General features: G+C 45.1%; 1 protein-coding gene across 1 annotated transcript in view; it reads right to left on the reverse strand.

Annotated features, from left to right (window-relative positions):
- Window positions 1-6279: 6279 nt before the first annotated feature.
- The window catches only part of SPTBN1 (spectrin beta, non-erythrocytic 1), a 153192-nt gene continuing 145643 nt past the window's right edge, over window positions 6280-13828 (reverse strand). The window contains exons 33-36 of the mRNA XM_080909295.1: window positions 11430-11668; window positions 10302-10475; window positions 8548-8590; window positions 6280-7746 (exon numbers count right to left, since the gene is read on the reverse strand). Coding sequence (XP_080765421.1) covers window positions 7528-7746; window positions 8548-8590; window positions 10302-10475; window positions 11430-11668 — 675 coding nt within the window. The 3' untranslated portion in view covers window positions 6280-7527. The remainder of the gene's footprint in view (window positions 7747-8547; window positions 8591-10301; window positions 10476-11429; window positions 11669-13828) is intronic.

Consider the following 13828-nt stretch of genomic DNA (forward strand, 5'->3'; position numbering starts at 1 on the left):
ATAGTTACCTGGCACTATAAAAGGGGCTGATTGCATCCTCCACCAGTCTCTTGCTTTCTTGCTCTCTTCTCTTGTTTTCTCTTCTCTTGTCCCCCCCCCCCCATGTGCTCAGGGCTGGCCTCTACTTCTCTACTCCTCTTCTCTCTCTGCCCCTACTACCTTCTTAACTCCCCTCTCCATGCCCTGAATAAACTCTATTCTACACTATACCACCATGTGGTCCCTCAGCAGGAAGAGATGCCCAACATGGGTCCCCCAGGAGCATCCCCCTCACCCCCATACCTCAGTACACCTCCATAGAACATACCCTCCTACTCTCTTTATATTTTTCCTAACAAGACGTAGGTGGATCTCCGAGTTCCAGGCCAGCCTTGTCTACAGAATGAGTTCCAGGACAGCCAGGCCTGAGAAACCCTGTCTAGAAAAACAAAAGCAAAAATAGTTTTAAGGTCTGAAGTTATGAAAGCTTAAATAAGTTGTAAAGGTCTGAGAAAGTGATTTATGTTATATGGACTTGTTTTCTCTCTCCTCTCCTCTCCTCTCCTCTCCTCTCCTCTCCTCTCCTCTCCTCTCCTCTCCTCTCTTCTTTGTACTGTTTTTTGGGTCTCCTAAATTTACCCCTCCAGTTTCTCCCAGACCCTGCACTGCCCTTGATGAACATTCTGGATACAAACTAGAGTGTTTCCCATACACTGGAAATTCCTCTTCACAGTTAGCCCTTACCAAATCTGCCTTTCAGCAGCATTTAAAGACCTTAATTTCCCTACAAATTACAAACAGTAAGAAATTATTAAGGAGTAATACTAAAGAGTAATTTTTTTTCATAAGGCTTCTTTTCTTAGGCCCTGTGAAAGCAAAGATCTTTTATTCTGAAGGCTAATGACCTTAGGTAAACTAACCTCCCTCCCTGAAAAGTTGAACTGGGCCTGAACTGGAGTTTGGCTCAGTCTAGGTCATCTGCAAAGCTGTGTAGTAAACATTGGTTTGCTTTGGAACAGAAGGACAGACACATTTATTTATGAGTGTTTATACACATCCAAATTTTCATTTAAAATATCAGAATCAGCAGTTTGTGACACTCTTCTGTTCTTAAACCGTAGTTCTCAGATCTTCTTTCAAGACTGCACTACTACAAAGTGCACATTTGTCTTCTGTTTATCTGCTAACAGACCTCACAAGACAGTGCAGATGTCTCTTCCTGAAGATGGCAATACAGGACCATGTCTTTAACAAAGGACACCTCAGGTACCAAGAGCTGAGCCCATGCTGTTGATGCTGAAAACAAGACTTTCCTTTACTTACACACATTCTTTTAAAGTATAAATAAGCACAATTGTCCTGGATCAGTTCGTTTAAAAGATAAACTATTGGGCTGGAGAGATGGTTCAGTGGTTAAGAGCACTGGCTGCTCTTCCAGAGGTCCTAAGTTCAAATCCCAGCAACCACATGGTGGCTCACAAACATCTGTAATGGGATCAGATGCCCTCTTCTGGTGTGTGAAGAAAGCAACAGTGTACTTATATATAATAAATAAATAAATACATAAAAAAAAAAGATGAACTATCTAGACAGTGCTTCTCAACCTTGCTGTGACCTTTTAACACAGTTCCTCATGTTGTAGTGACCCCAAACATAGAATTATTTTTGTTGCTGCTTCATAACTGTATTAGATATAAATGTGAAAATTTGGGAAACCGTAGGAAGAAATTTACCCATTTAGAAAAACCATTGACAGTCAACTGGTAAACTAAAGGAAGTACCGTGTCCTGATTAGATTTTTGTCAACTTTATCCAAGCTAGAGGGATCTGAGAAAAGGAAACCTCAAATTGTCTGTGGGCAAGCTTGTGGGAATGTTTTCTGATTGCTTTGGAAGGATCCAGCTCATGTAGGCAGTGCTGTCCCTGGTCCTGAGATATATAGGAAACCAAATTGAGGAAGCCAGGAAGAGCAAGCCAGGAAGTAGCATTTTTCCATGGCTTCTACCTCAGTTCCTGCTGCTAGGTTCTCACTTAGATTTTTTTGGGAATATCAGATGTCTTAATATTTAAAATTCACTTGTAGTTCTGATAATTCAGAGAAGGAATAAAATAAAGTAATGGCATCACAATGGGTCCTTGCTGGCTGGTGAACAGTTCTAGGTGACTGTATCTGAGGTTGTCTTCCGGCCACCACATGCTTGCATACCTACGCATCTGCATAAAACACATACCACTCCTCACACAGGAACCTAGGTTTGGCCTGGGAGGCAGAGGCAGGAAGATTATCCAGGAGTTCCTACCTACAAAAAGATTGATCAGCCAATCAATCAATAAATCAGTCAATCAATCCATGAATTAATCAATCAGTCTGGGTTTGCACAGATGTTGAATGAATACAGCACAGCCTCTGTGGTCTCTATTAGTCCTTTCCCATGTAGCTGTGACAGCAGTGTCTAACAGAAACAAGGTAGGAAAATTTAATTTTGCCTCATGGCTTCAGTAGTTTTGGTCCATGTGGCAGGGGTGGTAGGCTATTGGTTATTCACTGGGACTGGAAACAAGAATGGGTAGAAACTAGAGCACCAGGTCTGACCTCCAAAGATCCCCGAGATCTAATTCCCTCAATCAGACTCGACAGCCCTCAAAACTGCCACAAACAGCTTCAAACACAAGCCCCTGGGAGTCAGTTCCAGATATCAACCATTCCATATCCCTTCCCAAGATCGCCTGCCCTCAGGGTGTTGGTGGGTTACCAGTTGCTTTGCCTTTGCTGGCATTTTTGAGGCCACTGCTTCTCAGATCAGAGGAGCAGGAAGGAACACAGTAGACGTTGGTACAGTGCGAGCACTGGAGAGGGTGTCAGGATTCCAGGCCCTGGAATTATTGTTCTAAGCACAAACACTGACCTGTATGTGCCTCCCTTGTGCAATCAAGATGTTTCCATGGTTGCAGATAATGCGACTCACAAGCTCAGCACTTTGCTTGGCATGACATCATAGCCAATGTTACCTGTTACTATTAGCAAGATAAAGTCACTATCTGAGAGCAAAGAAGAAAACAAGTAAAACCAGTTGCTCAGCTCCATTATCATATCACCAGTGACTGGCCTAGGCGTTGTTCTTGCATGCTCTGCTCGATTCTGCTCAAGCACCTCATTTCTTAGCAAAGCATGCCTTCTGTATGGATGGTCACACTCAACAGCAGGAGACCGAAGAGAAACCAGACAGACATCCTCCTTCCAAGATTTAGACATAACACAGCTGAGTGAAGATGTGAGTCATAAGGTCAGGAAGACCTTGTTGAAGCTTCAGACTCTCTATGGTCTTGGCCCACCAGCTCTGACATGGGTGTCCTTCCTTCTTTGTGGTGACACTTCTGCTCTTAGTACTAGCAATATCTCTGAGGTCACATGAGTGACAAACATGGGTAGATGGCTAAGAGGAGCACCTTATATGTGCACTAGCAGTTAACACTTGTAAATGCTGCTTACAGCCAAAGTGGAAATGACACTTCTCTTGGCTGGGCTCTGAGTGCTATACAGACCCTTTCCCAGCTCCAGAACCCAAGGACCAGATCATAGTTTTTCATCCATCTCCCTTCCAAGAATGTTAAATGTCCCAATTTAAATGAACAGGTCCTTCCCCTCCTGAGGAATGTGAGATATTCTGCCTCCTTCCAGCCTCTTTTGGAAGACCTTACTTCCAAACTTGCTACTGTGGTCCCAACATTGCCACTGCCCAGTCCATCTCTGTGGGAACACAATGAGCAGAGCTCACCAAGGAGCAGGCACAGGCTTTGTAGGTACAGGGCAAACATGCAAGCGAGATCATTCTCTATTCTCAACTCAAGGCTCTTCCTGCCTGGTGGTTTTCTTGCTGATCCTTTGGCAGGTGTAGTGATTTGAATAGGAACGGTCTCCAGTCTCATGAGTTTGAATGCTTGGCTCATGAAGTGGCACTATTAGGAGGTATGGCCTTGTTGGAGGAAGTGTGTCACTGTGAGGGCAAGCTTTGATGTCTACACTCAAGCTATGTGTGGCAGGTAGCCTCAAGATGCAGAACTGTCCACTTCTGGGCTGCAGAGATGGCTTAGAGGTTAGGAGCACTGGTAGTTCTTCTGGAGGTCCTAAGTTCAGTTCCCAGCAACCATATGGTGGCTCATAACCATCTATAATGAGGTCTAGTGACCTCATCTGGCATGCAGGGATACATGTTGGCAGAATATACATAATAAATCTTAAACAAAAATAACTCTTAACTCCTTCTCTAGCAACGTGTCTACCTGCATGCCATGATGTTTTCTGCAATGATAAACAATAATGGACTAAACCTCTGAAACTGTAAACCAGCCCCAATTAAATGTTATCTTTTATAAGAGTTGTTGTGGTCATGGTGGCTCTTCACAGCAGTAAAACCTTAACTAAGACAGGGATTTCGCTGTTGTGTAAATTTAAAAGATTATGTGTACGTGTGCCAGCATTTATGTATGTGCACCACATGTATGCCTGGTGCCTGTGGAAGCCAGGTGTTCCATCTCCTGGAATTATATAGTTACAGCAGGATATGAGCTGCCAGGTATAGGTACTGAGAACCCAACCTGGGTCCTCTGCAAGAACAACCAAGTGGTCCTAACTGCTCAGCTGTCTCTCCAGCCTCACATGCAAATGTGTGTCACCCCACATCAGCTCTTTGCTATAGATGTATCTGAAGCATTCCTCTACCAGCTTCTGGAGCAAGTTTTGCAGATCGTACTTTGAAGAGTAATAGGATCAGAGCTCCTTGAAGTCCTTCCTGTTTAGTAACCAGTGTCTGCTCTCCCAAGTCAGTTGTGATTGAAAAATACAGGGAGACAATTAGGATCTGATAGCACTCGGGAAGCAGAGGCAGGCAGTTTGAGGACAGCCTGGACTAGAGTGAGTTCCAGGGCAGCCAGAGCACAGGCAAAGGTATTCAAAAGCAGAGGAGCACCAGGCAGACAGAACTTGAGTTATGTACCGTGGTGTTCGCCTCTGAAATCTAGTCCCTCCCAAAGGCAAGAGGGGTGGGAGTGCATAGCAAGGACCGTGCCACTTAAGACGCCTGAGCGCTGCTTCCTGGAGGGGCATACTTGTCACGGTGCTGGCAGGAATCCCAGTTTAACAACCACCCTGGTCCCAAAAAGCAGAAAACCTAAGGTATAACTAAGATGAAATGATCACATGTGCACAAGAACAAGGCCCTGTAACCAGCAAGGAAAGACGTGGTAGATGTTTCTTGCTGGTAGCATGAAAGCACCGATGCACTTCAGTCCACTCAGGCACCTTCATTAGGTGGGTAGGACAGTGCCCTGCTTACGGTAAGTTCTCAGCATTCCTAATGCTGACCTTTTGACACGGTTCGTGTGGTAGGGACCCCAATCATAAAATTTGTTGCTACTTTATAACCATAATTTTGTTATTAATAATAAGTACCTGGTATGCAGGATGCCTCAGATCTTGACTCAGAGGTCGAGAACCATTACTTAGATGAACACCTTGGGTGGGAAATTAAAACACTGAGCAACAGATTTCCCTCAGAAAATTACGCTTGGGGAATAATAGAAATAATTTACTAAAACAGTCTAAAATGACAACTCCAATCTCCTGGGGGATGTCCTGTGTGTGCTAGGATTTGGCTTCATAAAAGTCCGTGTCTGTAAGACGAAATGGCCTTTTAAGACTTAGTTTCAGAAACCTGATAGCATTCCTCTGCCCCCATTCCCACCTGAGACACAGTGGGTCTCCGAAGTGTGACAAATCCTCAAAGGGAGAAGTGAATGCCAAGTGGCAACTTTCACAAGCCTTTTGCCTCTGTGACCCCATCACACAGGGACACAATAAACCAGGGCTTGGTTGGCAAGGTCCTAAATGCAGAACAAGCTTTGCCTAGTGTTTTTTGCTGAGGCCTAACCTTGACCAGAAATACATTGACTGCTGGATTTGAAAGACACCACAACCAAGATGCCTCCGACTGTCCACCTCAGAAGCCCTAAGCACAGGGAAGTGCTGTGGCAAATGACGTTGGAGAGGACTCAAAATAACAATGACTCCAGAGCAGTATGAACACTACCACAGGTCAAGGTGTTTGCATATTACCAAGGACAGCTTTTATTCCATAAGGGGGGACAGCAGGAGCAGTACAGCTTTGGTGTAAGGTATTTATCAGCCCTTGTTCTTTTTCATGAAACATTTGCCTCTCCTTGTGCTGGGCTCAAGGCTACAACAAGCTCAAAAACATGAAAAGTGTCACCATTCACCACTCCTCTTCATTTGTTATAGCTTTCAAAGCCAGGACACACACACAACCACACACACACACACACACACACACACACACACACACACACACACACGCAGTGTGATAGAGGACCCAGCCTCACTATATTTTCCTATTAGGCATGTTTAGACAGGAAAGGAAAAACACCCATTAGTCACAAGGCTAGATTTAAAAGCATTTAATGACATAGCATATATTTAACAGGGCAAAAGTTGAGAGGTACAGGTCGTACGATGGAGCACCAGGCCTGAGCGCCCACTCCCTGTCCAGGCTCAGACTCTGGAGGTCATTCCTATCGATGCCATTTTGATTGTGCAGTAAGATGAAAATTTGTCATTACAATAGTTACAGTGACAGAGAAATGCACACTATGTATCAAATAGCAAGGTATGAAGCAAATTATAACAGTGTGGCCACGCATGAGCAAGTAACCATTAGAGTAACATTACTTTGTCCAGTAAATGCTTCAGTTCCACTTATACACTTAGCAATGATTTAAAGGGTTTATTATACATCTAGTTTTATTATACTTTGTACTAGAATTATTTCAAACATACAATATAATGTATTTCAGAAAAAAAGGTTGAAATTACAGATTATTTAAAACCTTATCAATTTTCTATTCCTTCTTGTATACCAACACTCTCAACTGTCACAGCAATTGATGCAGAAAAGCCGCGTGTCACGTGTTAGTAAATGATGCCTGATACAAACGGTTTGGCCTGTAGGTTTACATGGAGCTGCACTGTGGCGGCAGCGAGAGATCAGAATACACGATCTGTTTAATAAAGGCTACACCCATCGAGGGCACTTGTAAGTCAAGACTCAGGGTAACCACGGAAGTGAAGGGAGAGTAGTGTCAGGAAATGGGTCCATCGTCTCTGGAGAGCACAGGAAGTATTATGTAAGCACCGCTGCCTTGCATACCAACAGCATCAGAGGCGGGTTATTTCCAACACAGCCTCACAAAATTGAGGAACAGTTTAAATATTGAGATCTAATCTATATAATTTCATTAAAAAAATCTGGCCTTCCCTCTGTACCTCAAACTTTTTAAACTTGGAGATAAAGTGTTTCAGTATGTTTCCCCCACCCCTCAGAAATACTATATAAATTAAAAAATTTATTAAAAAAAAAAAAAAAAGAAAAAAGATCAACTACATGGAGGAACATTAGGCACAGAGTAATGTGTTGGTCTGAGCTCGCATGCTGGACTCTTACTAAAGGTAAGAGAAGGGCAGGACAACAGGGAAGTTCACTTCTTCTTGCCAAAAAGGCTGAACCGTTTCTCTTTGTCTTTTTCTTTGTCCTTCTCCCTCTTGCCAGGACTGGACTCGCTGGTGATGGTGACGACGCTGGTGGGTAAGGTCTGCGCCCGGCTGGATGCTGGCGTGCTCTGGGTGCTGGCCGATGTGTCGTGCTTGTCAGAGGAGATGGCAGAGGAGATAGCCTGGATCCATGTGTTCATTTCCTCCTAGATAAGGGAAGAGACACAGGAAGACTTGGTCAAGGGGGTGGGCATGAGTTCAGGTTTTACCTCCATGGTGATCCAAGCCTGACAGCTGAAACACTTGGCACCAGTGCTTCTAAGTAGGGCCACTGTCCTTAAATGCCTATCTGTTTTCTCAATTCCCTTCAGATGGGCCCCTGCTCTCTCTGCAGGCCGTTATTTGGGATACAGTCCTACATATGTACAGAATCTAGAAGGCTAGTCTCAGGCTGTGACATATCACTCTCATTCTAGAAAGTGCTTTCTCCTTAAATTAAAAAAAAAAAAGTTTTCATTTTGTGTGTGTGTATGTGTATGTGATTCTCTCTTTATATAAAGTATGTCCTGGGGATCAAACACAAGTCATCAGCCTTGGTGGCAGGCCCTTTACCAACAAAGCCATCTGACATGTCTCCATGTCCCTTCTCCAGAGTTATCTCTCTTGAAAGTGGGCCTTTAACATTTAAATTGCTGCACATGTTGTGATCATTGAGGTGACCCTCTCTTCTCTGAGGTGTAGAGGTTTTGGACTGGGCATCAGGACATACATGGTGTTCTGGGTCATCCCCCTGTGCCTTGTTCTGTGGATTAGCAGGCAAGGGCCTTGTTCCTAGTTTCTACTGAATCTAGTGGATGCTGCTCTAGCCCCCAACCCCCCAATGAGGGACAACAAGATGATATTTGCTTCTTTCAGCCCAGTGTTGGTGGCTGTGAAGACCAGACATTTGAATATCCCACACATACTTCCATGAACTTCGGTACCCAAGAAAACGAGTAGTAACTTACGTCATCTTTGGCCTGGAAGAGGTACTCATTGCCGTCACTTAGTCTGGAATTTCAAGAAAATTACAGTTTACAGTTATGTAGGCAACATTTTTATATTAGAAAGTTCAAAAATATAAATAAAAAATACAGGCTGGGTGTGGTGATACACACCTTTAATCCCAGTACTTGGGAAGCAGAGGTAGGAGAATCTCTGTGAGTTCCAGGCAAGCCTGGTGTATAGCTCAATTTCCAAAACAACCAGGGCACAGAGGAAATTTGTCTCAAAAACCAGAACAAAACAGAACAAAAAAAAAAAAAAAAAAACCCCAAACCAAACCAACCAAACAAAAAACCTAAAACAAACAAAACCTCACAATCCCCTTATCTAGGGTGGCTGACAAGCAGGCTGAGGACTTTACCTCAGAGATGCCAACGGAGCTCTACATGGGCCATTGACCAGGCCTGGAGAGGTGCATTGGCCTGACAATGGCCCCTGGTTATTAAGAAGCCACACACTCACCAGATAAATTCAATACGCATAGGGAATCTGGTGCTTTAATCCAACAGAAGGAACAGAAAAGTCCAACCTCTAAAAAGGTTTGGCTTCGTTACGGCCAATACCACTTGGATTCTTAACTGCTAACCAGAAATGAGTTCAAGAGAAAACTTCAGAAAAGGTGAGTACCCTTCTGAGTTTATGTCTCCCACTCTGCAAATTCTAGAGTTGCCCAACTGACATTAAAAAAAAAAAAAAAGTTCTCTAGATTTTTCTTATGGGAATGAAAGCAGCCACACCCGGAGGCCATCGGTGTGGCCCTGGGACGTTTAGTGTTATGGGTGCAGCAACAGACTGACTCTGAGGTCAAGGAGGGCGTGCTAGGATGCAACGGTCAAGAGGTCAAACTATCTGGGACTCTCAGGATAAAATGTCTGTCTCTCTGATCCAAAGGCCTCAGCAACCACAACCCCCAGTGTGAACCTTTGATCAACTAAGATGAAGCTCGTCAGATCCAAAGCGACAGAGCCAATCAGTGGCACACTAAGTGACATAACCAGCCATCAAGAGGTTTGATTTACTTCTTGAACTTACAAGGTATTTTGAAAATATATGTGTATGCACACTCTCGAAGGTCAAAAAGACAACACGCAGGATGACCTTTCCTTTCCTCCCTTCCCCTCCTTTTCCTTTCCTTTTTTCTCTCCTCTCCCTTCCTTCCCTTTTCACCATGTGGGTTTAGAGGAGGGAGGCTGCGTAATCAGGCTTGGTAGCAAGCACTGTTACCACTGAGCACGCTCTCACCCACCTTGCCTTATCTTTTTACACTATTACGAAATGAAATGGTTTGCCCATCTCCAAACACAAGGAGCATGGGTGTGAATGTGGTTTGAGGGGGTGTCTCCCACAAGGAGGAGTTATTTGGATGCAGAAGTGTGGGAAGAGTTGGGGAGGATGGCCTACCCCACCCCAGTGCTTCCTGTTTGTTTCCTCAGGCTCTAGGATGACTCACAGGACCTATCTGTAGCAAACATGGTAATGCCTTAGTCTGCATAAGCCAGAAGGACTCCAAGTGGGGTTTTTAAAGCCACCATTATATACTGTGGTGTTAACAGCCCACAGCAGTGCCAAGGAACTGTGTGTTCCAGGCCCTGAAATGAAGGCTCATATTTCCTCTGGGTTCAGATGCACAACCAGGCTCAGCAGGAGGAGACACAGCCATCACAGTACCTTTGTGGGAAAGCCAAGCTCAGACAGCCATAAGCTTGAAAATTCTCACCTTAGCTTGAACACATGCTTCTTCTTCTTGTAATCAAGGGCCACTTCGCAGACAGCCTCTTTCAAACTCACAGGGACCTCACTGTGGTAGGGGATGCCAGAAGCAGCACTCTTGGCGTCTTTATAGAAGCCCATTTCTTGGTTATTTATGACACAATAGACATTGTGCCAGGACCTGAGCGGGCACAGCAGAGAAAGAAGTGTCAAGGCTATGCTCACCCTTGCCGAAAGACTCATGAAAACGATCTTCACACACAGGCTGCCCCTTATCCACAGCCTCTCTACACTGAATCTATAGCAAGCTAACAGCCCCGCCCGACCCCTTTGGAACAGAGCATAAGGCTGAGGAGCAGCTGCGGAGGGCTGCAGCTCTGTATCAGAAAACGTGCGAGCCTTCCCTTCTGTCACATGCTGCCCTCGAAGCTTTTCACTTATGTTCAGGAACACAAACAAGGCTTCTTATTCTCAAGTACAATCTCCCCCAGTCTTAGAGACACTCTTTCTGTGGTTCAGCTACTGACAAGAGAGTAGGTCCAGGGGCATCCCTTTGGGGAGCTGGACTCAGGAGTGTGCCAACGGTCTGCACGGGGCAAACTGTTAGAATATACAAAACTTAATGAGAACATCAGACTGTGACCTTACTTGACACAGATACAGCCCTTTGTACAGTGGACACTCCACGTGTACATTAATTTAGACATCTTGTAGACCAGCTAAGCACACAAGCTTTGGAATTAGATGTGATTTTCATCTCAGTTTTATCATTTACTGGATGTCTAAAAAAGTATGCTTTTTACAACCTTTCAAAGCCCCTACTTTCTCATCAGTTACATAATAAACTTAGAGACTGTTGGGAGAAGTATCAGCAAAAGCTGGATCCCACGAGGAGCCATACTATGAAGTCACTTCTCTTCAGGAGACTGTTCAACTTTGCTATAGTGAGCTCCTCCTCAGGATAAGCCTCAGGTCATTCCTGAGGTCAGATTCCTGCCCACTGTGTTTCCTCTCCTCAGAGGGCGTTCTACTCTCCCTCCATTTCTGAACACACTGGTCACAGAATAGAAACCTGAATGTCAATCCTGCACGCTGGACCACCCGCACCCGGGTGACTTCCCTGTGCTGTCTTTACCTGCTCGAGGCTTTCTTATTGTGGGCCTCCCACTCATGCTTCCGATTGAGGAAGCCTTCCATCTGGGCCGCGGGCGTCTCCAGGGTCCTGGCTGGCAGGGTGGCAGCACTCTGGGCGGGAAGTGCAGATTTGGCCTTGCGGTCCGAGGTGGGAGAGGGAACAGGACTGGACTCTTTGGAGCTCGTCCTCTGCTCAGCAGCACCGTTGACCATTTCACTTGTTTCCATGGTTCCTGCCATCTAGGGACAGTGGAGAGGCCATTCAGAAACCCCGAGAGCAAGGGAGGACCACATACGCTCTGACTTGCACACGTGGCTGTGTATAAATGCCTGGCACAGATGGAGGCAGTGCAGTAAAACCAGTGCACACCCCGCAAAGCTAGCTGGACACCAAGGACATTAGAAGGTGGGAATGGATTAATGGCCGCCCGCTTGCGGGGAAATGAGAGAAGCGAAATGCCAGGATGAGTTTTACTGCACTCTACTCCTCTGATGACTCCATTCTCGCTAACACAGCTCAGATCATCTCCTCTTGTGGTTACTTTAAACACGAAGACAATGGGAACAATCACACACATTAAGTATGAGAGTTATACAGCAGCCACCTTACATCCAAGGGCGTCATCAGAAGGGCTGAAGTGGAAGCAAAAGGGCATTCACAGACAGACGGAGAGACAACCCTATCAGAACTACACAGCATCCCCCAGATGCAACAAGTAAAACACCTCTGCTTTCTGAAAGAGGTTCCCTGGTTCTTCTCCCACAACCCTCCTCTCCAGATCACCATCAACACATGCAGAAATTAGGACGACAGTCATGCATTTTACATCTATCATCCCCGTTAGACTTTGGAACTTAAGAGCTGGAAGGAAATAAGGCAAGTCCACAAACACCAACTGAACCACATCTGTCCAAGTTGATTGTGAGTGGGTTGTAGTTTGTGTTAAAGGAGCTGAAAAAGCCAATCACAGTCACTCAACACCACACAGCTATTTACCCCCAAACAAAGACTGAACCAGGGCCTTCCCCATCACGGGTGGTTGATCACGGTGCCTTGCTGCACTGAGACGGGAAGCCCAGACAGCCAGGCTTCCAGCGGCTTTGACCCTTCAGTCTGGAGACGTCTTCAGGAGCGTTCCTTCCCAAGCTCACTTAAATTGTAACCCACACGGTTTTTCGGCTTTGGAAATGTAGTAGGGTCTTGATTCATTATCGTTTTCGGCCTGTGTACCATCAACTGTGTACCATTAACTGTAGCAGCCCCTGGCTGGTATACCCAGGGCACGGATTAGCAAGTTACTAAGCTTGGGTATGGCTGATGCTTTAGTAGATTACAGACAACCTGCACCCCTCATACACAGACAAACATGGAAGTTTCAATGGCACAGTCACTAGCTATAGTCCCCCACCGCTGCTGCCCAGAGTCAGAGTGATACCCAGTTAGCAGCAACCTTGGCAATATTAGCGGTAGACTGGCCACCACCACTTCAACACTCAGATCTGTCAACTCTCTTGCTTAGGTCTTATCTAGATTGATGGACCCTGCTTATTTTAAAGAAAGCTACATATCTGGAAAAATGGTAATGAGAACTTGGTAGAAGGGCGTGATATTATAAACTTACGTAAACTTGCATAATTAGCATCAAGGTTTAGGATATGCTATGAATGGAGACTATGCAATCTTAAGGTCGTTTTTTGATTAAAATTCTCTATTTTCATACCAGTAGATTTTCGGGGCAGAAAAGACATGTGGTGGGGGACAGAGTTCTTAGTTGGCCTGGCTGTGACAGCAGCAGCCTGTGGGTATGTTTTGAGCAACAGACTACTACTTTTTCCCCTCCTCTCTTCGCTTTGTCTTGCTCTGTTGCCCAGGAAGGGCTCAAACTCCCAATCCAGAGCTTCCCACTTGCTTGCAAGGCATCCCACCACACCCGGATTGTCTTTCCACTGTCAAGGGCAAGTTGGAGGAGGGGAAGTAATCAAAGCCCAAGTCAGAAGGATGTTGAGGGAATCTTACAGTTGACAAATCTCTTCTAGTGGGATCTCAGGAAACTCATGTAAGGAGCACATGTGAGTTGGCGTGGAAGGCCTGAGCCGGTGTGAGTGGAGAGAAACATGGGTTAGTATGTACAGACACCAGGTTAAAAAAAAATTAGTGCTGCAGCTTTGACATGGAACCCACTAGTGGCTGGGTGGGCAGAAGTTTATCTAGAAATGGCTATAATTTATCAGAGCTGGTCACACTTCAAGGCAGTTGAAGGCAAGGGAAGTTTCTTCTGATGGAAATTCTGCAGCAAAATTTTTTTCTTTGGAGTTAGAAGGAAAAGAGAAAACCCCACACCAGTATGCAGAGATAATTAATGTTTATGCAAATGAAATCACTAACCAAGAAAACAATGA

The sequence above is a fragment of the Micromys minutus genome (assembly GCF_963924665.1).
Source record: "Micromys minutus genome assembly, chromosome: 1".
NCBI classification, from domain to species: domain Eukaryota; kingdom Metazoa; phylum Chordata; class Mammalia; order Rodentia; family Muridae; genus Micromys; species Micromys minutus.